Consider the following 21,448-nt stretch of genomic DNA (forward strand, 5'->3'; position numbering starts at 1 on the left):
GGGGGAGCACATTGGTCACATGGGAACTGCAAGAGGTAGACATTGAGCAGAAGCGACACTGAGCTGACACGGGTGCCTGCTGTGTATACAGACATCTGGGCCCCAGGGTGGCCTGGCCCTTGACACAGAGCCCAGGCTGAAAGAACTGAGCCGCCTCAGTGACAGCACAAGGGGGCTCAGAGGCCGGCCCAGGCTGCAGGAGACCAGTGCCCAGGCCAGAAGCCCAGCAGCACGGGGCCTGGATCGGCTTTGAGGGGCCCCGCGAGAGCTAAGCCCAACCAACCTCAGGGGCGGGCCCAGGAGGAAGTTTTGGGCACCAAACCAAGCTGAGTGGCAGAGGGAAGGAAAGAGAATACAACAGTTTGAGCCAAAACGACATGAACCCCCCAGAACTCCAGGACCTCAGCTCTATGCCTTCCAGCAGCCAAAGGGGAGAAATCAGTCTGGGCAGAGTGGGGAGGAGGAGCCAGATCAGTGCTCTCTGGGAGGAGGTCTCTGTCCCGGGGACACTGGATTTGGGCATCAAGGTAAACAAACCTCTCCATGGAGTAGGGACCCCTTCCCCCTACCCCAGGGGCTTCCTTTGAAGTAGTGGGGTAATCACTGCTCCCCCCAGCCCACCCAGAGCCCTGCTCTCAGACTGTGGGGCCAGTAGGGATCACTGGGCACTCTGAGGAGCTCTTAGGCCTGAAAGCCTCAGGGGCAGAAGTGCCAGACAGCCTAGGAGTCAAAAACTTGCACCAATCTAATGTCGGCTGGGGAGGTCCCTCAATCACATCAGGAAGGCAGGGCCCAGAAAGGGCAAGCAACTGGCTCAAGGGATCACAGCTAGCCCAACTAGGCCAGAGGCCACGGCTGCAGCCTCACAGGGGAGGGAACCACAGAGGACTCCAGAAAGAGGAACCAAGGTCCTCAAGGGCCACGGGAGGACAGTGAAGATTCTAAGAACAGGAAGGCGAGACATGAACAGCTGCGGGAGGACAAACCGTCAGCACCAGACCCGTCCCGCCCTGGGCCGTGGACACACACCTGAACATAGGATGGGCCCAGGGAGCATCCTCTCCCGCCCAGAAAATGGCCACTTCGTCATAGGAGAGCCAGGCCCAAGATGGTGACTCAGGACGTCACAGGGACAACACAGGGAGGGCAGGCGCCAATGCCACTCGCCTCTGCACCAGACGGCCAAGAAGCCAAGCGCTGTGGATCCTGGGTCTGGGGGCCTCTGCCCTTAGGGCCTGCCTAGCATTACAGCGGAAGCCTGGAGAACTCAGAAAGGTGGTCGACTTTGTCAAACACTCCGGGCACGCTTGCGCCCCGCACTACACGGACATTAGCCCTGACTTGGGCTTGAAGTCACAGGCACCGGGGAGGCAGCAGTGGCTGCACTGAGACCAGGGCATCTCACCCTCTTGCAGCCTAGGGAGCTCCCCGCCGCAAGGCCGGGTAGGGTCCCACCCCCCTGTGGTCGGACACTGCTGGACAGACACGGGAGGAAAAAGGCAGGAAAAGGCCTGTGTCGGAGAGAAGGCAGCCCCTCCCCGCAAGCAGCCTGGTAAGATCCCCTGCTCTGCGCACCGCCCGGCCCTCAGGGCACCGACTCGAACTTGGGGGGCCCGCGCGCCCAGCTGAGCGCCAGCAGGGGGCGCTCGTGGTCCTTGTCGGACTCGGGCTGGCTCTGAGCTCGCTCGGGCTTGGGGTTCGCTGGCGGGTCCGGCTGCTGCACCGACATGGTCCTGCGCAGGTGGTTGCGCTTCCGCAGGAAGTCGGGCTGCGCGTGCAAGCCGAAGCTGCCCTTGCGCAGGATCATCCGCGAGCTGTTCTTCTTGGGGCGCGAGCGGTGGCTGGCCTCCAGGACGGCCAGGTGGGCGGCGTAGCCCTCGCTCAGGAACTGCGGAGGGGACAGGAGTCGGGCCAGCCGGGCGGGGACAGGCCTCTGGTCCGTCCCGCCACACCCCAGCCTCTCCAGCACCCGACCCTGGGGTCTGCAGCCTCTCCGTGGAACCCCCAGGAAACTGGGAGCTCGCTACCATTCTAGGCTCGCCCTCCTGCTCTGCACAACTGAGCACTTACGTCTGTACCTGTGGGGCATTCCAGAATTCTGATTCTTGACGAGGGTGGAACTCCCATCCTTGTCGCTTTCACTAAAACCCCAAAGCCTAAGTCTCTCCCATCCATCATCCACCTTGCACCCCATGGAACTTAGCCATTTTATGGCCCCCACAACTGCCCTTCCTGCCAATCCTCCCACTGTGTGCTCCAACGCTGCTCACAGTGTGGACCTGGGCCATTGCAGGCAGGCTCTCAGGCGCCACCCCAGACCTGCAGAATCAGAATCTGCCCTTAAACAAGACCCCCCACATGACCCACGAGCTCGTTTCAAATGTGAGATCAGTGCTGCTCTGGGGATCCTCACTGTGGAATCCCCATCCTCTGACCCTCACCTGCTGGCCACTCTCCAAGTTCACTCTCAACATGCCCCAAAGTTCATCAACTTCCCTTCAATCTGCTTCTCAATGCCAATAATGGCACCAGGTCACCACACCAGAAATGGGTGCCACCCTGCACATCTGGATCCGTTCGTGAGCAAAGCCAGTCCATTCTGCCTAGAAATGCCTCTTGGACCTCCCACTTCTCTCCTCCAGGCCACTGCCCTGCCGCACCCTCCCATGCCCCTCCCACCTGCAGCCAGAGGGGCCTCTCTGAATCACAGCAACTTAAGAGTTCCAGCGGGATGCAGCGTCAGCCCAGAGCTCTCGCCGCTCCTCAGCCCCGCCCCTGCTCGCCCCCCCCCCCCATCACACTCAGACAAGCTGTCACTTGCAGTTCCCAGAGTGTACATGTTCTCTGTCACCTCCTGACCTTTGCTTTGGCTGCTGCCTCTGTCACAAACGCTCCTCCAGCCTCAGGCCCTTTTAGGACAATTTCTTCACACTCCTGGAAACCAGCCTTGCCCGTCCAGCAGAGCTGCTCTTGTCTGGGGCCCCACCATCCTTTGCGCTCCCCCATTTTGGCTCTTGCCACACTGTGCTGTCACTGTCTGCAGATTTTTCCATCTCCCTACTAGACTGGATGACATAACATGCGATTCCACCAGGGACTCTCCCTGGCTCCCAATACAGGACCCATTTCCAGGCAGGTGCCCAGTAGTATTTGTTGAATGAATGAATGAATGAATGAAGCAGATTAAGGAATGAACAAATAAAGGAATAACCACCTACTCTACTCCCCCTTACCCTCTCCCTGGGCCCCACCCCCCAGCCCCACCCACCTGGCACTGGGTTTGGTACTTCTTGGTGGGCCGGCCCACAATGAAGATCTGGGAGGGGGGCAGGCCCAGCACGCTGTAGACGGAGATGTCCTTCGTGGAGCCGTAGGCAGCGCTGATTTTGATGAAGCACTGAAACACAGAGCCGCTCATGGAGGGAGAGGGAGGCCCAGGCAAACCACCCCCAAAGGATTCCTAGACCATCCCCCTGGAAACTCCTCCTGGGGGACCCTCCATCTGCACACTAAAGCATCCAAGCCATGGGTCCACCCTGCAGTGGCCTCCCCTCTCCGCCCCTACCCTGCACCCCACACTCTGAGCTGAGCAGCACAAACGGTAGGCTGTGCAACATGGGGCAAAGTGTTCCCTTGTGGACCAAGGAGCTGAGAGCCAGGCAGACACATCACGGGACAGGGCTGGAGCCAGTTCTGTCTGGCCCCCAACCCTGTGCCGTCCTCACGGCAGCAGCCTGCTGCTGGCTGGTCAGACATCCTCCCCAGAAGCCTCATCCCAGTTCAGAGAACTGTCGGCTCCTCCTCATTCCAGGGTCACCTCAGACCCTCGCCCACCCCACCGGGACACCGCCTCACCTCCTCTGAGGTGCTCACCACCTCGCTGAGCCTCACTCTGAGCCCCCCATCAATGTCATCTTCTTTTCTCCCCCTCTCCCTCAAGTTCGCTGGAGACTCCTCGTCCCAGGTCACAGCTTTTCTTCCTCCTAAGTCCCACCATCACTGGGATATCTTCCTCAAGGTCTGCAGTGACTGTCACCTCCAAGACTGAACCCAGAACGGCCCCTCTGAACCCTGAATGTTCGCTCTCCCACGCTGACCCCACTCCTTCCCTCCTCTGTCTCTTACAGCCACTGCAGCCTTACCCACCCCTGAGTTCTCTGTATGCCTCTCCTGCCTTGCCCCCTCCTCCCCTGCCTGGGCACCTCCCTGTGTTCCCTCCCCTCCACCTTGCATTCTCCAGCCCCTCTCCCTCCTCCCACACCCCCCGCTACACCTCCGCCGGGAATCCTCTACGAGCACCTTCTCCATTTCTATATGCTGGCTGCTGAGAGCTTCTGGAGAAACAGAACCACGCAGCTCTGGCCCCACATGTTCTCTCTGCTCCCCACCCTCCAAAGAAACTCCTCCCGACTTTTACTTCCCTACCCAGCCCTGGATGTCAACGCCAAGAGAGGGCTTCCTCAGCCCACTGGCCCCTCCGCATTAGCTGGCCCATCCCCAGCCTGCCTTCAGCCAGAGGAAGGAGCGGCTTCTTTGTCCCATCCTGTCCCGCCTCCTGGTCCACCGCAGCTCGCTCCTGTGACTTCAGTCCAGCGAGTCCCTTCCTACCCACACAGCCCTCTGAGCCGAGATCCCTCTCCTCTGCTCCCCACCCCGCTGCTTCTGCCCCCTCGGCCCTCTCAGGTGACCCTTCTTCACCAAGGTCATCATCGTGAGGACAGTTCTCACCAAACCACAGCTCTGCACAAGGACACTCTCTCCTTCTTGAACCCTGCTCCTCCTCCCTGATACCGGGAAGCTTCCCCCCCTGGCCTCCTCCCCAGCTGGCTCTGTGGTTCCTGGGCTGGCTCTCCTTCCAGCTCTTGGTGGTGCTCAGCCCCTTCTCTCTCTCCCTCCCATGGCTTCATGGACCTGCCTCAGCTGGGACCGACGTAGCTCACGTCCAACAGCCAGACAAGCCTCCATGTGTCCGCCTCCAGCCTGGTTCCCTTTCATTTCATCCATTATATTTTGGGTGCCTATCCTGTGTCATCATGGCCCCTGATGCTAGCGACATACTGGTGACAAAACACAGGAGCTCTGCCTCCCTGGAGACTATGGTCAGGTCAGGTTACCAAAGAAAGCCCCCGGCCAATGGAAGCCAGGGGCGGGGGCAAAGGGCAGGGCGTAAGGTCAGTTCGTATGGTGGTGCGCGGGGATGGCACCTTCAAGTTGGGTGGACTGGTGTCGCGGCCAGCAGAGTACTCCCAGCAGCGGCGGTGGCGGAGGCGGTGGGTGGCAGCGGCAGGAGCGGGAGCGGTGGCGGCGGCGGTGGTCCCAGCGGCGGAGGTGGGAGAGGCCAGCGGAGTGTAACAGAACCCGTGGGCTGCTCCGACTGAAACAGAACCCACGGGCTGTTTAGTTAGGGGTCCGACTGCCCGCCGCCAGAATCATAACTCTGAATACCAGAGTTTGGTGAAAAGGAAAAGAATTGTTTATTTACACAAAGCCCTGCCTCCCCCTCCCAGACCTGCCCAGTCTTACGGAAGTCAGAAACACCGTTTCCCTACTTCCCAGGCACAGTTCAGCTTTACCAGCAGCTGCCAATCACTCAGTTCTGATTGGGGAGGTCCTTTCTGTGCTGTGGTGCCCTCCAGCTCTCAATGCAGGACCGCCTGGATTCTCAGCCTCCTTGGAAACTGCCTTCTTCCTGCAAATCGCACGGATCTCCTCTCCTTCTCAAAGCAGTCTGGCAAGAGCCCCTTCTTAAAGCAGCCTGGAGATCCCTTCTCCAAGCCAGATGGAGGGAGCCCACAAGAGCCAGAGAGTGAGGGCGTGAGGGCCAGAGAGAGCCTTAGAGTGAGCCTCCTAGAGCCAGAGCCAGCCCAAAATATGTCCGCAGCTGCTTCTCTCTTCCTCCCTGCATCCTCTATCTCCCCGCGTCCTCTCTCTCCCCGCGTCCTCTCACAGTGGGTGTTGCAAACCGTCCTGACCATTCACAGAACCCTAGTAGGCTCGGTCTGCTTCTTCCATACCAGCCCACAGTCCAAGATCCCTCCCATCTCCCTGAGTCTTGGAAGTAAAGCGGATCTTTGCAACAATGTATCCAGCCACTAGCTCCAGGCATGCAAGGGCATCCTGAAAGCTGCTTCCTGCTCCCTATCTCCCAGCTGCAAACTCTGCGGTTTGTTTTTGGACTCTCCTGTTTCTGTAACAGGAGGGCCTGGGCGGCCGGTGCAGGAGCAGTGGCTGCGTAATTGGCAGAAGCCGTTCGCGTGCGCCTGCCCCTCCCCCAGCCCTAGATGGGGAAGCCCCCAAGCGACCTCGAGAGGCGTGTGGGCGCGCCCTTCCCACAGAATCTGGGCAAGCTGGAGCGCGCGCCTTCCTCCTGCCGGCCCTCCACGTGGCCCCCCTCTGGGGAGTTCCAAGTGTATCCAGGCAACAGCCCAACGGATACTTCTTGGCGAGCTCTCTCTGGCTGCTGAGGACGGTTTCTGTGCTCCCGGACAGAGCTCCCAGACGCGCCCAATGGGCAACTGCCTGAGTGCACTCTGCCCCCACCCCCCGCCCTGGGGACCAGGGGGCCAGCTCAGAGCTCCCCCAGGTGGCCAGTTTCCCTTGGTCCGCCAGCGGCATCCAGTTGTCCCTGCTCCTCCACCTCCTGCAGGGCCAGCCCGCCAGCACCTGCTCACATGCGGTGTTGCAGCCTTCGTGAGTGTCTGTGTGAGGATCCCCCAGAGCCTGTGGCGTTTGCTCGGGATCCTCAGGTCCCTTTACCAGTGGGCCTGTGGGGGACACGGGGAGGAGGTATGTGAGGAGGGGGGGCAGCCCACTGTGCCAGAGAGGGAGGCTGAGGGCTGTGAGGGAGCCCCGCCTACCTGCAGGCTCCCGGGGGCCCAGGGAGGCCTCCGTGCCTCGGTGCTCAGGCCTGGGCCCCTGCAGGGCACCCTCCAGGTGCAGGGCCGGGAAGACGGAAGGCGCGGTAAGGCCCAGGCCTCCGTGAGGGGCTCCCCCTGCCTTTGCAGGAAGAGGAACCCCATCACCAGCTCCTATAGCTCCACCCGAGGCTGCCCTCCGGTGGAGAGGGGGAGGCGTGCCGCCCCTTGCCACGCCGGGCTGCCCCAGAGGGCCGGGAAGACGCTGAGGCAGCAGCGCCCTGGGGCTCCCTCCTCAGCTGCCGCCCTGCCACGGAGGCTGAGCCAGCCTGAGCAGGGCCGGGGTGCCACCAGAGGGGACACAGCACCCTCCAGGCGCCGCAAAAGGAAGGTCTGCCTGCTCCCGCGCAGGCGAGGGCCCCCTCTAAGCCTGCCACCAGGTCCCGACCCCGGGTACAGGGTGACCCCAGAAGATTTGGACAGAGACCGAGAAGCGCGGTGGCGGATCCTCAGGGCTCTGCTTGGTGAGGCGTGGGCCTTCTCGGGCTGGGGGGCTCCAGAGCCTGTGCCTTCCTGCCCGCAGCCTGTGCCTGCCCTCAGTGCCCCTGTGTCCGCCGGTGCTCCAGTCACCTCTGTGCTGAGCGCCAGCCCCTCGGCCTGCACATCTGCAGGCTTGGCTGCCAGGCCAGCCTCTGACAGCGGGGTGACCCCCATGGACACCAGCCCACCTCCCAGACCAGCCTCTGACAGCGGGGTGACCCCCATGGACACCAGCCCACCTCCCAGGCCAGCCTCTGACAGCGGGGTGACCCCCATGGACACCAGCCCCGCTCCCTATGCACTTCCCTCGGGGGCTCCACCCAGCTCTCGAGGCAGAAAACGGGCAGCCTCAGGCCCAGCCCAGGCCCCAGTCTCCACTGTAGGCCAGCCAGCCCTGGGCAGCATCGCCCGGGCCCCCCCGGGAACGCACGCCGGCCCCAGGCCTGCCTTGGCCGCCTCGTCATCGGCTCCAGGCCCGTCTGGCACGGCCACCCAGCGCCCTGGGGGAAGCTCCGCACAGAACACGCGGAAGCGAACTCGCCAGGGCACCCTGGTCACGACCCCTGGCGCCAGCGCTGGGAAAAAGCCTATGCTCGGAGGTGCTGCTGCGCCCGCCTCCGTGCCCACCCACGGACCTGCACCCAAGCAGAGCTCCCATGTTTCCAGCCAAGGGCTGGGCACCACCACCACCAGCACGGTGGCCTCTACCGTGGTGTCCCTCTCAGCCTCCACCCCCAGGGGCCCTGCCTCTGCTGGGCACACGGCAACAACTCAGAAGACCACCAGCCTACCAATCCCTGGGGCAGTCGGTGCGGGCACATCTGCAGGCTTGGCTGCCAGGCCAGCCTCTGACAGCGGGGTGATCCCCATGGACACCACCCCAGCTCCCTAGCTCTCCTCTCTGGGACCCCTCTCTGGCTCTAGTGGGAAAAGCCTTGCTGTCAGGGCCCCACCATCGCGTTGCCAGAAAACCACGGGGCCGTCAACCCAACTCTGAGCTCCAACGCAGGCTCTTTTGTCTGCGAGCTGTCCCAACAAAGACAACCAGGAAACCCAAGAGAGCGTCACAGCACAGGCTTCGTTCAGTGGCCAGACGATGAAGGAGAGGGAGTTATGATTCTAAGATCTTCGCTGGGGTCAGAGAGGCTGCATAGAGAACAGGAGGTTGGAAATGAAGGCGCGGTGCAGGCTGTTAAGAAGGAGGAATCCTTGTGGGCTTTCTGGGAAAGGAGGAAGCTGGCAGCGGGAGAAACCAAGGAAGAGGAGCAGAAATGGTAAGGATCTGCGTCCCCGTGATGGCCAACTTTCTCCTCTTACATTATGTCATGTTGTATGACTTGAAGGGACAAAAAAGTAGAGCACAGTCTCCCAGGTGCTGATGTCAAAGGTGCCCCTTGGGTTTGGCAGCCGGGCCAGGACCCCTGCTCCCCGGAGTGGCCTTCAGCCTGACGGCCTCCTCCCCTCTTCAGCACTGCAGTTCCTGACTTCTGGTCAGAGGCGGATTAAGGCGGGTGGAGGCCCCGGAGAGGGAAGTAGATATTGGTTGGGCCCCTTAAAAACAAGGAGAGAGCCAGGGAAAAGAAAAACCCGCATTTCCCATATTTTATGCAGCGTAGTAATGAAAGCAAACTTGGTGTCATTAGAGGAAAGTGTCAAGTTGGGGTTTTGCGGGGCCCTTCAGAAGTCGGGGCCCAGGGTGCGCGCCCGCTGCGCCCACCCTTCAATCCGCCTCTGCTTCTGGTAGGGCTGCAGGGCCCCAATTACTCGTTTAGAATTGATATTTTAGAAGAACTCAGAATGATTCCTTTAAGATTCATTCCTGTTTAAATCAGCAGTGTGTTACTTTTTCTTGTTGACCTGTATTTCGTCGCATGGCTGTACCACAGTTTGTTTACTCACGTGCCGTGAAAGGTCTGACAAGTGTCAACATTTGTTTTTTATGCCAACTCTTCTAATAGGTAACCACTGGTATCTCCTTGGGGTATGGATTTGTAGCTTCCTAGTGATGAATGAGGATTTTCTTTTCCTATGCTTATTAGCATGCACAGGTTTTCTTTGGGGCAGAATCTTCAGGCGTCTTTCCCACTTAAATGGGCGGTTTTTGTCTTGTTGTTGTTGTTTTAATTGAAAGGTTTTTCACATATTCTGGGCACATATTTATCACAAGTGGGAGCCCTTTAATTTTGTTGTTTTTTGACTTTGCTTTGGCTATTTTGGGCTCCTTGCAATTCCATGTGAATTGGATGACCAGCTTTTCTATTTATGTAAAAAGGGGGATGACATTGTGATTGAAATCGCATCGAATGTGTCCTCATAGTATTGCTATCTCGATCATTTGTCTTCTGACCCATGAACACGGAATACCGTTCTATTTATTTGGACATTTTAAATTGATTTCCTGCATTCTTTATAGTTTTCAATGTACAAGACTTTCATCTCCTTGGTTAAGCTTATTTCCAGTATTTAGTTCTTTGAGATGCCATTGAAATGGAATTGCTCTTTAATTTTCTTCATGGATTGTCACTGCTGGTGTATAGAAACACACAGATTTTTGTATGTTGATCTTATGACCTGCAAATTTGCTCATTTCATTTGCTGTTGCCACAGGTAGATCTGTGGTAGATTCTTTGAAAGATTTTATATATATATATTATATATCGATATATAGATATAGATATATGGAATCATACCATCAGTGATATAATTTTACTTCTTCCTTTCCGATTTGGATGCCTTTTGTTTCTCTTCCCTGTCTACTTGCTCTGGCTAGAAGTTCAGTGTAGTAATGAATAGCAGTGGTGAAAACAGGAACCCTTGTTTTGTTCCTGATCCTGGTGGGAAAGCTTTCAGCCCTTCAATATTGATTTTGTTGTTTTCTGTGGGGTTTTCATAGGTCACCTTTATTATGTTGAGGAAGTTCCTGTCTGTTCATGGTTTCCTCAGTGTTTTGTTTTGTTTGTGTTTTTTAATCTACTTATGGTTTTCTCACTTTTATTTTTTCACTCATGAAAGAGCATTAGATTTTGTTAAATGCCTTTTCTGTGTCTATTGAGGTGGTCAGTAATTAATTTCATTCCATTAGTGTCTATTGTATGGATTGATTTTCTTATACTGACCTTCTTGCATTCCTAGGATAAGTCCTACTTGCTCACGGTATATAAACCTTTGTACATGCTTCAGATTCAGTTTGTTAGTATCTTGTTGAGAAGTTTTTCATCTATGCTCATTAAAATGTATCTGGCCGTTATAATTTGGGGGGGGGGGCATGTCTTTATCTGGCCTTGGTAGGAAAAAGAACTGGTGATCTCATCGAATGAGTTAGGAAGAGTTCCCTTCTTTTCTGTTTTGGAAGAATTTGAAAGATGTCAAGGTTACTTCTTCTTCAGTGTTTAATAGTGTTCTTCAAGTCTTTTATTCTTTCTTTCTGTTTTTTTCTATCCTCCCTTGATGATTGTTTTATTGCTTTTTAGAGAAAGACAGGAAGGGAGAGAGAGGGAGAAGCATCCATTGGTTGACATTTTGTACGTGCATTGACCAAGAAATGGACCCACAACCTAGGTGTGTGCCTTGACCAGGAATCAAACTCATGACCTTTCAGTTATGGGATGATGCTCCAGCCAACTGAGCCACCGCAGCCAGAGTTCAAGTTTTTTTGTTTTGTTTTGTTTTTTTTGTTTCTTAGTGTAGGTGTTTACTGGCGCACATTATTTCTCACAAGTGCTTTTTCTTCATCCCATTAGTTTAGGTATGCTGTGTCTTAATTTTTTGTGGTCTCTAAGCTCTTCCAGTGTATTTCAAAGAGTTGTTTAAAGTCTTTGACTAGTCTGTTTCCTGAACTTTCTCAGGAATTGTTTCAGTCAGTATATTTATTCCTGAATGGGCCATACTTTTTAAATTTACTAATGCCTTGTGATTTTCTTCTTGAAAATGGCGTGTCTTACTCTTATGCTGTAACTTTGGAAGTCAGATCTTCCCCTTGTCCAGGGTTTGACTTATTTTTTTGTGATGGTCGAAGGTTATAGTAGTCCATTTTTCAGGGGTTTACTGAACTCTTTTTACAGAGGATGTATTTGTTGCTATGCGTGGTCACTGAAGACTGCTCCTCAGCGTATGTTCGGGTAGTGTTTGGACAGAGATCTCCTTGAATACCAGGAGCCAGAAAATGAGAGAGTAAACTTTTTTTCAGTCTTTGAAGATTGGCTGTTAGGGCTGTCCCTCAGCACTCAGCCGGGTTTGCACTGAGCCCAGGGACCAGCCCAAAGTGAAAGCTTATTTCTTCAAAGGTAATTTTTGAGCAAGCCTCTTCCCCGACGCATGCATGTGGCTTTCTGAATTCCCCAAATATATGGGTGATTTTGAGTGCTCTAATTTCCCAATAAAAGCTCTCTCCCCAATTTCCACCCATAGGCATTTTGCCACCTGTGGTATTATGCCTCCACCAGGATCTTTTGGTCCCGGCAGCTACGGGTTGTTGGCCAGCTTAATGGCTTCCAGCAATGCCCGTAGCTTTTCCAGCCTTCAGGGAGCTCTCAGACAGCGTTAGAACAGAGCTGCCTACACGATCATTAGCAAAGAGGTCTTGCTCTGCTTTCTCCAGACCTAAGGACCAGGGTCCCACCCTGGGAACTGGGGGATGCAGTTTTCATGCCCACAGCCAAGCTGGGCAGGCAGCTTTAGAACAGACCTACACGATCATTAGCAAAGAGGTCTTGCTCTGCTTTCTCCAGACCTAAGGACCAGGATCCCGCCCTGGGAACTGGGGGATGCAGTTTCCATGCCCACAGCCAAGCTGGGGAAGGAGTGGCACAAGGGCAAGGAAGACCGCCACGAAGCTTTCCTACCGTTTTCCAGTAGCCTTTTTAAAAATTCATTGTTTGCTTGATTGCTGTGAACCTTCGACCATTTATAAAGTTCTAACAAAATAGAGTTGTTTAAAAACAATTACTGTTTAGTAGAAATGATTTCCATTTTATACTCTTCTTGGAGATTGTTCCTGACAGGCTGCAGAACTGCTGCGTTCTTTATTAAAAGTCTTTAAAGTTCTTTAAAAGTCTCTAAAGACTTTTAAAGTATTAAAAGTCCTAAGCTCATTGTAGACTCTATGGGTGTTATCTCTTTGTTGTGTTTTGCTTTTCTGATTTGTTGGTATGGGAGATGAAAAGGGATAGGTGTTGGAATTCAATATGAAAGAGTCATAATTAATATAACTCTGTTAAGCAACATAATTGATAGGATGAAGTCTTTTATTCAGGCCTGCCTTTGGTCTGTTTATTTTAGTGTAAGTAGGGAATAAAGTGAACTAAATGCCTCAGGTAGTCTACTTTGTCTTGGGTTGCCTAGGAAAGCTTTTGAAATGCACACACTTGGTTTGTAAAGACTTTCCTTTATTTTTACAGAGAGACGAAGGGAAGGAGAAAGGGAGAGGAACAACTACCCTTGCCTCTGGAATGCAGTCCCCCGGGTTGCGAGCCAGGCCTTTCCTCGCACCACGGTACCCGGATGCACCGCGCGCCCCCGGGGACCTCCGCCCCGCCCATGGACGCGGCCTCCTGGGCCCGCCACCAGTGCCCCCGACGCCGGGCGCCTGCAGCCGGGCGCCCGCAGCAATGGTACCGGAGCCTCACGCACTCCCGGGGCCGGGCAGGCGGGTGGGCGGGCGCGGGGATGGAGAAAGCCAGCGGGGCAGCGCGGGGCCGGGATGGGCGGCCCTGTCGGCCAATGGCAGCCCAGAGCTTCAGCTAGCAAAGCCCTCGGCCAATGGGAGCCAGGGGTGGGGGCAAAGGGCAGGTCACTTGTGTAAGCAAGGAAGGTGGGCCGCGGGGATGGGACCTTCAGGTTTGGTGGGCTGGTGTCGCCGGCGGCAGAGGCAGAGTACTTAGAGCTGCGGCGGCGGCGGCGGTGGCGAGGCGGTGTGTGACAGCGGCCGGAGCGGGAGCGGCAGCGACAGCGACGGCGGTGGTTCCAGTGGCGGCGGAGGTAGGAGAGGCCGTCGGAGGGTCGGCGGGAGCGGGAGAGGCGGCGGTGGGACCCGGTGCGGCGGCGGTGGGACCCGGCGGGGGCGGCGGTGAGATCCGGGGGCGGCGGTTGGACCCGGCGGCGGTGGCGGTGGGTCCCGTGGGGCGGCGGTGGGACCTGGCGGTGGCGGCGATGAGACCCGGCGTGACCCGGAGGCGGCGGCGGCGGCGATGGGACCCGGCGGGACCCGGCGGCGTCGGCGGCGTTGTGACACGGCTGGGCCCGCGGGGGCGGCGGTGGTATCCCGGTGGCGGCGGTGGGACCCGGGGGGCGGTTGTTGGACCCGGCGGTGGCGGCGGCGGCGGCGGTTGGACCCGGCGGGGGCGGCGTTGGGACCCGGCGGCGGCGGCGGCGATGAGACCCGGTGCGGCGGCGTTGGGACACGGGGGCGGCGGTTGGACCCGGCGGCGGCGTCCATGAGACCCGGAGCGAACGGGAGGCGGCGGCGGCGGCGATGAGACCCGGCGGGGCCCGGCGGTGGCGGCGGTGGGACCCGGGCGGCGGCGTTTGGACCCGGCGGGGGCGGAGGTGGGACCCGGCGGCGGCGGCGATGAGACTCGTCGCGACCGGGAGGCGGCGGCGGCGGCGATGAGACCCGGCGGGACCCGGGGGCGGCGGCGGCGGCGGTGGGACCTGGGGGACGGCGGTTGTACCCGTCGGCGGCGGCGGCGATGAGACCCGGTGCGGCGGCGGTGGGACCCGTGGGCGACGTTTGGACCCGGCGGCGGTGGCAGTGGGACCTGGGGGGCGGCGGCGGGACCCGGCGGCGGTGGCGGTGGGACCCGGCGGCGGCGACGATGAGACCCGGCGTGACACGGCGGCGGTGAGACCCGTCGGGATCCGGAGGCGGCATCGGCGGCAATGAGAGCCGGCGGACACGGCGGCAGCGGCGGCGGTGAGACACGGCGGGACACGGCGTGGGCGGCGGCGGAGATGAGACCCGGGGCGGCGGCGTTGGGACCCGGCGGCGGCGGCGGCGATGAGACCCGGGGCGGCGGCGGTGGGACCCGGCGGCGGCGTCCATGAGACCCGGCGCGAACGGGAGGCGGCGGCGGCGACGATGAGACCCGGCGTGACACGGCGGCAGCGGCGGCGGTGAGACACGGCGGGACCCGGCGTGGGCGGCGGTGGGATCCCGGTGGCGGCGGTGAGACCCGTGGGGCGGCGGTGGGACCCGTGGGGCGGCAATGGGACCCGGCGGCGGCGGCGATGAGACGCGGCGGGACGCGGAGGCGGCGGCGGCGGTGGGACCCGGGCGGCGGCGTTTGTACCCGGCGGGGGCTGCGGTGGGACACGTCGGCGGCGGCGATGAGACCCGGCGGACACGGCGGCGGTGGCACCCGGCGGTACCCGTGGACGGCGGCGGTCGGACCCGGAGGGCGGCTGTTGGACCCGGCGGCGGCGGTGGCACCCGGCGGGACCCGGCGGTGGCGGCGATGAGACCCGGCTGGAGGCGGCGGCGGCGGCGATGTGACACGGCGGGACCCGGCGGCGGCGGCGGCTGTGGGACCCGTCGGGGGCGGCGGTTGGACCCGGCGGCGGCGGCGGTGGGACCCGGTGCGGCGGCGGTGGGACCCGGTGCGACGGCGGTGTGTCCCGGAGGCGGCGGCGGTGGGATCCGGGGGGCGGCGATGAGACCCGGGGGCGGCGGCGATGGGACCCGGGATGCGGCGTTTGGACCCGGCGGCGGCGGCGGTGGGACCTGGCGGCGGCGGCGGCGGCGGCGGCGGCGGTTGTACCCGGCCGGGGCGGAGGTGGGACCCGGCGGCGGCGGCGGTGGGATCGGTCGGGACCCGGAGGCGGCGGCGTTGGGACCCGGCGGCGGCGGCGGCGGCGGCGGTTGTACCCGGCCGGGGCGGAGGTGGGACCCGGCGGCGGCGGCGGTGGGATCGGTCGGGACCCGGAGGCGGCGGCGTTGGGACCCGGCGGCGGCGGCGGCGATGAGACCCGGGGCGGCGGCGTTGGGACCCGGCGGCGGCGGCGGAGATGAGACCCGGGGCGGCGGCGTTGGGACACGGGGGCGGCGGTTGGACCCGGCGGCGTTGGCGGTGGGACCTGGGGGGCGGCGGTGGGACCCGGCGGCGGCGTCCATGAGACCCGGCGCGAACGGGAGGCGGCGGCGGCGGCGATGAGACCCGGCGGGGCCCGGCGGTGGCGGCGGTGGGACCCGGAGGCGGCGGCGATGAGACCCGGGGGGCGGCGGTTGGACCCGTGGGCGACGTTTGGACCCGGCGGCAGTGGCAGTGGGACCTGGGGGGCGGCGGCGGGACCCGGCGGCGGTGGCGGTGGGACCCGGCGGCGGCGACGATGAGACCCGGCGTGACACGGCGGCGGTGAGACCCGTCGGGACCCGGAGGCGGCGTCGGCGGCAATGAGACCCGGCGGGACCCGGCGGTGGCGGCGATGAGACCCGGCTGGAGGCGGCGGCGGCGGCGATGTGACACGGCGGGACCCGGCTGCGGCGGCGGCTGTGGGACCCGTCGGGGGCGGCGGTTGGACCCGGCGGCGGCGGCGGCGGCGGTGGGACCCGGTGCGGCGGCGGTGGGACCCGGTGCGACGGCGGTGTGTCCCGGAGGCGGCGGCGGCGGGATCCGGGGGGCGGCGATGAGACCCGGGGGCGGCGGCGATGGGACCCGGGATGCGGCGGCGATGAGACCCGGTGCGGCGGCGTTGGGACACGTGGGCGGCGGTTGGACCCGGCGGCGTTGGCGGTGGGACCTGGGGGGCGGCGGTGGGACCCGGCGGCGGCGTCCATGAGACCCGGCGCGAACGGGAGGCGGCGGCGGCGGCGATGAGACCCGGCGGGACCCGGAGGCGGCGGCGATGAGACCCGGGGGGCGGCGATTGGACCCGTGGGCGACGTTTCGACCCGGCGGCAGTGGCAGTGGGTCCTGGGGGGCGGCGGCGGGACCCGGCGGCGGCGGCGTTGGGACCTGGGGGGCGGCGGTGGACCCGGAGGCGGCGGCGGTCGGAATCGGGGCGTGGCGTTGGGACCCGGCGACGGCGGCGGGACGGGGGCGGGGGGCCGGCGGCGGCGGCGGCGGGACGGGGACGGGGGGCCGGCGGCGGCGGCGGCGAGGGGGGGGCGGGGGCCCGGCGGCGGCGGCGGCGGCGGGGCGGGGGCGTGGGGCCGGCGGCGGCGGCGGCGGCGGCGGCGGTGGGGGGGCGGGGGGCCGGCGGCGGCGACGCTGGGGGGTGGCGGGGGGCCGGCGGCGGCGGCGGCGGTGGTGGGGGGGTGGGCGGGGGGCCGGCGGCGGCGGCGGCGGTGGGGGGGGGGGCGGGGGGCCGGCGGTGGCGGCGGGACGGGGGCGCGGGGGGGGAGCTGGGGCGGCAGCAGGACCCGTGGCGTCGGTGGAAGTGCTATCGGCCACCGCCCCTCCCGCCGCCGCCGCTCCGGACCTTCCCGCCGATAGCACCTCCGCCGCCGTCCCCACTTCTGTCCAAGACTCCGCCGCTGATCCGACAGGCGTGGCCACCGACCCTGCACCTGCCGCCCCCGGCTCTCCGACGTCCTCTCCTACCTCCTCTGCCACTGGGACCGCCGCCGCCGCTACCACTCCAGCCGCTGCCACGCACCGCTCCTGCCGGACCCGATCCCGCTACCGCCGGCCCCGGTACCACCGCCGCCGGCCCCGGTCCCAGCGGCAGCAGAGGTAGGAGAGGCCGTCGGAGAGCCGTCGGAGAGCCCGGGGCGGCCGGTGCAGGGTCGGTGGCCCCGCCTGTCGGATCAGCGGCGGAGTCTTGGACAGAAGCCACGTTCGCATGCGCCTGCCCGTGCCCCAGCCGGAGATGGAGAAACTGCAAGCAAAGTAATACACACCGATGGGAGCAGAAGACCTCAGCCGGTCAGAAGGATTGAGGTACTTTGTGATGCTTCTATGATCTTAGCAAACTTTTATGCCACCGAGTGGAACCTGCTTCATTGCCCTAGGAGTCTTTTGTATAGTCCCGATAATGAGTGAGACATCCTTTGACCTGAGTGATTAGATGCCTCTAGAATCTGTAAATATGACATACATGACTGCATTTTCCCGAAGGTGGTGGCACCGGCTGTAAGTGATGATGGAGGAAGCAGCGATGGGCCCAGTTCATCACAGGAAATAGTGTGGGGAAGGCCAGGGGAGGGAGAGCGAGGGCTGGGTGCAGGTGGGCCAGGCTGGGGATCATGGGGAACATCTGGAATGCAGCCCGCCTGGGGACTGAACCTGACCGCGAATCGAACGGATGACCTTTCACTTTGCGGGACGATGCCCAGCCGACTCGCCGCACCGGTTCGTCAGGGCTGCGCAAACTCATTTCAAGACAAAAAGTAAAACAATAAACACAACAAATAACATCCAAAAAAAGTAAGTTCCTTTTTTTTTTATAATCTTTAGAATGTCGCCTTTTTCTGCCTTTTTAATTTATGTTGTATATATCAAGTATGATTTTTTACTGCTATACCATCTGATGGCTTTTCTGTTTTTCTGTAATTATTCAATGCAAAATACGCAGCCAATGTTCCACGAGAGCTGGAGCTGGATGGGTGTGCTCTTTGTGCACTGCAAGAAGGTCGTGTCGGTTCTCATGTAAAGCACTTGAAACTGACATCAATGCCTGTGAAGTGAAGACGGGCATGCTATGGGGACATTTCATCCTTGTTCCCTCTGGCTTGAAAGTTCTGGTGTTTCTGAAGTCAATGGCCTGATGAAGGCAAGTTGGCTCTTTCAACCCAATATTCTGCCCTGTGCTTTCAAAGCTTTGACACAAATCTGTCCGTGTCATGGGTCACATATACTTCTTTATACTCCTAGCTCTTGGCTCAGTGCTCCTAGTTCACATAGGTTCATGTACACATAGTTTTTCTTAGATAGCTTTAATGATGCCGTTTTCTGAGGAGAGAATTCTGGTCAGTCTTTTCCTATTTCTTTGCCGTTGCCGTTGGCAAGTACCCAAAATGCTAGATCGGGGATTCGAAAAACAGTTAAAAAAATGTGATCACAGGTGGCTTCCCGCCCCCCGGGCCTTCTTCTGCTTTGTGCTTTTCTGGAATTTTTACAGTGAATTTCTTTTGTAAATGAAAAAAAAAATTTCTCCCCATTGGAATACATTGCATTCAGTCTCAATAAATGCAAAGGAGATACCAATGATATTTCACATTGTTTTTCCTCAAAGCACTGAACAAATAAAAAATAGACTTAAAATACAGCCATTTCCAAATTATTACATCTTTATATACTTCATTCCTAAGGGGACTGTTTTGTTTGGATCCGAGGGATTATAGTGCTTTGTTGTCTACATGTGTACATACACATTTTTTATTTCTTTTTTTATTATAACTGAAAATTTGAAGTTTAGTTTGTTTTCATGCATTGCTTTCTCTTTTGATTTTTATTATTTGGTTCGCATCTAGACTGCAAACAAAATAATACGTACCATCCGGAGTAGGAGGCCTCAGCTGTTCAGAAGTATTAAGGCCCTTTGTGATGCTTCTATGATCTTAGCAAACTTTGATGCCACTCAGTGGAAGACTCAGAGTGGTATGTATCTAAAGAATGAGTGTTCACTTCTGGCTATGTTACTTTCTGTGGGGATATGTTAATTTTGGAATCCATATGTTAATCTCTCTAAGATCACTAGCAGTACAGTAATTACAGATATGAAGGTCCTGATGATCACAATTCACACATGATGGAAAACTTAATTTTTATCTAATAGCTTCAACCCCGTCCACTTTTCCACTTGATATCCTTTGGTGCGACTGATAATAAATGACTGCACTGACTTCATTATTTGATTTCTCTGGGTAATCGTCTGTTGCAGAGAATTGTAGAGAAGCAAGTCCTTTAACTGAGTAGCTGAGAGTTTTTAGGGTCAAAAGTGTTTTAGAATGGTGTTAGTTACTCACTGTGCCCTTGGAGTGAAAAGTGAAAAGGCTTCCATTTCCTCCATAGAATGCCTTGCCCGTAATCCATCCCTCTTCTTGCTGGGTCTGTACGATGGCTATAAGCTGCTGTAGTTTTTGGTTATATGCCCTCACTTATCAGTATCTTTCTCCCCATGCTTTAATAATGATATTGCTTTTTCTGTTCAGAATCAGAGCTTCCCCTTTAAATCCTTACTACTTTGAGATAAGAATGAGATTTCTCGTTGTGTTCCTCTAAGCAAACAAAAAGTATCATCAAACCCTTTATTTCCTTTTAAATAGTAATGTGGCAGGAGTATATTATGTCATCATCTAATGTAATTTTTTTTTTTTAAGCATGTAATTACCTTACGGTGCTCAGCCCGGCCCTCAGACGGAATGCGGCCACCGAGCAGGGGCAGGTCACCTGCAGACGCGCCGTGAGCCGTGCTGACCATCGCCTGCTCTGACCCTGAGCTGCGTCGGGTCCTGAGCCCCAGGGTCTTCGTTTCTAAGCCAGGGCCTGAGCCACGGAGCAGCGGCAGGTCGGGGGTGTGGCATCTGCTGAATGGGGCTGTAGTTCAGTGCTAGTCCTCCGTTTTTGGTTGTCACTGAAACCTCTGTATTTTAAATACAAAAGACATAAGTAGTCTAAGTTTGAGTTTGAAATGAGAGGTGCGGTGGGGCATGGCTTTCTCAGGTACAGTGAGAGCAGTCAGCCGTGCCGTGCCGTCTGTGCTCTGAGCTGAGCAGAGAAGGAGGCGAGGCCAATAGACTCAAACTCTCGATGAGCCTGAAGACTGTTTAATAAGTGTGCGGGAGAAGAGGTTTGATTAGAATGTGGAATTTAAGATTTCTAAGCAGGTGTAGTTTTCGGAAATTAGAAACTATACAGTATAATCCGCATAAATGGTTTACTGAAAGAGAGTAAAATGGAATTACCTTGGAAAGAGATGAAGGATATTATGAATATAAAATGACTTTATATATCGGTCCTCTGCATTTTAAATTCTACCTGCAACTACTTCATTTTTGAAATCACCTTTTAATCAAGATTTCTCTAATTCTGTCCAGAAGTAGTTCATGTGTGTTTTATTGGAGGTGGACCTTCTAAACAGTGGTAGGGATGAGGAAGTCAGGCAGAGCAGAAAGAGAATAAACTAGTGTGCGCTGTAGTACTGAGGGGATCGGGTGACGAGTCATTTGGTGCCTCTGCAGTTTATGTGCCAGTTGGGAAGAAAGTCAGTTTGCTGTGGAGCCTCCGAACCTCACTGTAATTTTCACTTAGAAGTTGCTTTTGAACCAGGTAAACTCCTTCTTGCTCCCGAAACAGTCCTTTTATACTCGCCAGAGATATCGTGGATGGGATGGGCATTACTGGTGTTGAAGGCATCTTCGGAAGGTAAGTGATGGAACGTAAGGTAAAGACGATGATTTTTGATGCCACGCTTATTTGGATAGTCGATTTCTATAGGTTATAGAATTCATTGCTAGAATTACATCTCAGTGCTTTGCCAGTACTAAGGGCCAGACCCTGGGTGAAAATCATTATCATTTCCCCTTCTTTCAGATAACCTGGGACCTCTTCCAGTATATCCTATGGACTGTCTTTCCCAACTTCTTCCGGAAGCCTCCCACCTTTGCCTTTAATACCTCTGTTCTAGCTAACTCTTCTTTTTTACTGCTGAAACTCCTATCGGGCGCTCACAGTCGGGCTCATATGCCTTCCCAAAGGAGCTTACGGTCCACCTCGAATGTCTGCTACAAGAAATGTGCAGTTCCCTGTAGCTTTCCCACCATAGGTCTCTATACTCAGCTTTTAATGGGGCAGAGTCTAGTCAAAGTAAACTAATAATTACCATCATGAGTGACTGAAAGAAATATGTTGTACTATTGTATCATTATATTTGCAGATATTTTAATTAATGTATAGTTGACATAGCATCTTACATTACTTTCAGGTGCTGGGCGACGTAAGGATCCGACATTTACATACCGTACTAGATTGACCATCATCTAGTGGCCATAGGTCACCATACAAAACTATTACAAGGTTATTGACTGTATTCCCTGTGTTGTATATTACATCCCTATGACTTACTTATTTTATAACGGAAAGTTTGTATCTCTTAATCCCTTTCACCTTTTCATTCAT

The 21,448-nt window shown here is 57.8% G+C and overlaps 1 protein-coding gene and 1 long non-coding RNA gene across 2 annotated transcripts; one reads left to right on the top strand and one right to left on the bottom strand.

The window, feature by feature from the left end:
- Positions 1–1,391: 1,391 nt before the first annotated feature.
- Positions 1,392–14,262, bottom strand: LOC149997783 (uncharacterized). The gene is made up of 6 exons (XM_090257503.1): positions 14,224–14,262; positions 12,882–13,102; positions 6,757–6,764; positions 5,205–5,374; positions 3,269–3,397; positions 1,392–1,888 (listed from the first exon to the last, which is right to left on the bottom strand). The coding sequence occupies exons 1-6, from the start codon at positions 14,260–14,262 to the stop codon at positions 1,586–1,588; spliced, it is 870 nt and encodes a 289-aa protein (XP_090113629.1). The 3' UTR covers positions 1,392–1,585.
- Positions 14,263–17,761: 3,499 nt separating this feature from the next.
- Positions 17,762–20,015, top strand: LOC149997784 (uncharacterized). Its single transcript, XR_016514214.1, has 3 exons — positions 17,762–18,101; positions 18,802–18,928; positions 19,651–20,015. It is a non-coding gene; the product is annotated as an uncharacterized LOC149997784 (long non-coding RNA).
- The last annotated feature ends 1,433 nt before the right edge of the window (positions 20,016–21,448 follow it).

This window comes from Furipterus horrens, unplaced genomic scaffold (genome assembly GCF_987537825.1).
Source record: "Furipterus horrens unplaced genomic scaffold, mFurHor1.1.pri manual_scaffold_11, whole genome shotgun sequence".
Lineage (NCBI taxonomy): Eukaryota > Metazoa > Chordata > Mammalia > Chiroptera > Furipteridae > Furipterus > Furipterus horrens.

Bases quoted from the DNA above. Each gene is read 5' to 3' on its own strand.
- LOC149997783 (XM_090257503.1), bottom strand. From the start codon at position 14,262: ATGCCGCCTCCGGATCCCGACGGGTCTCACCGCCGCCGT. The intron at 13,103-14,223 runs GTCACGCCGGGT...ATTGGCCGACAG, and splicing joins ACGGGTCTCACCGCCGCCGT to GGCCGCCCATCCCGGCCCCG. The intron at 3,398-5,204 runs GTGCCATCCCCG...TCTGTGTTTCAG, and splicing joins CCAGTCCACCCAACTTGAAG to TGCTTCATCAAAATCAGCGC.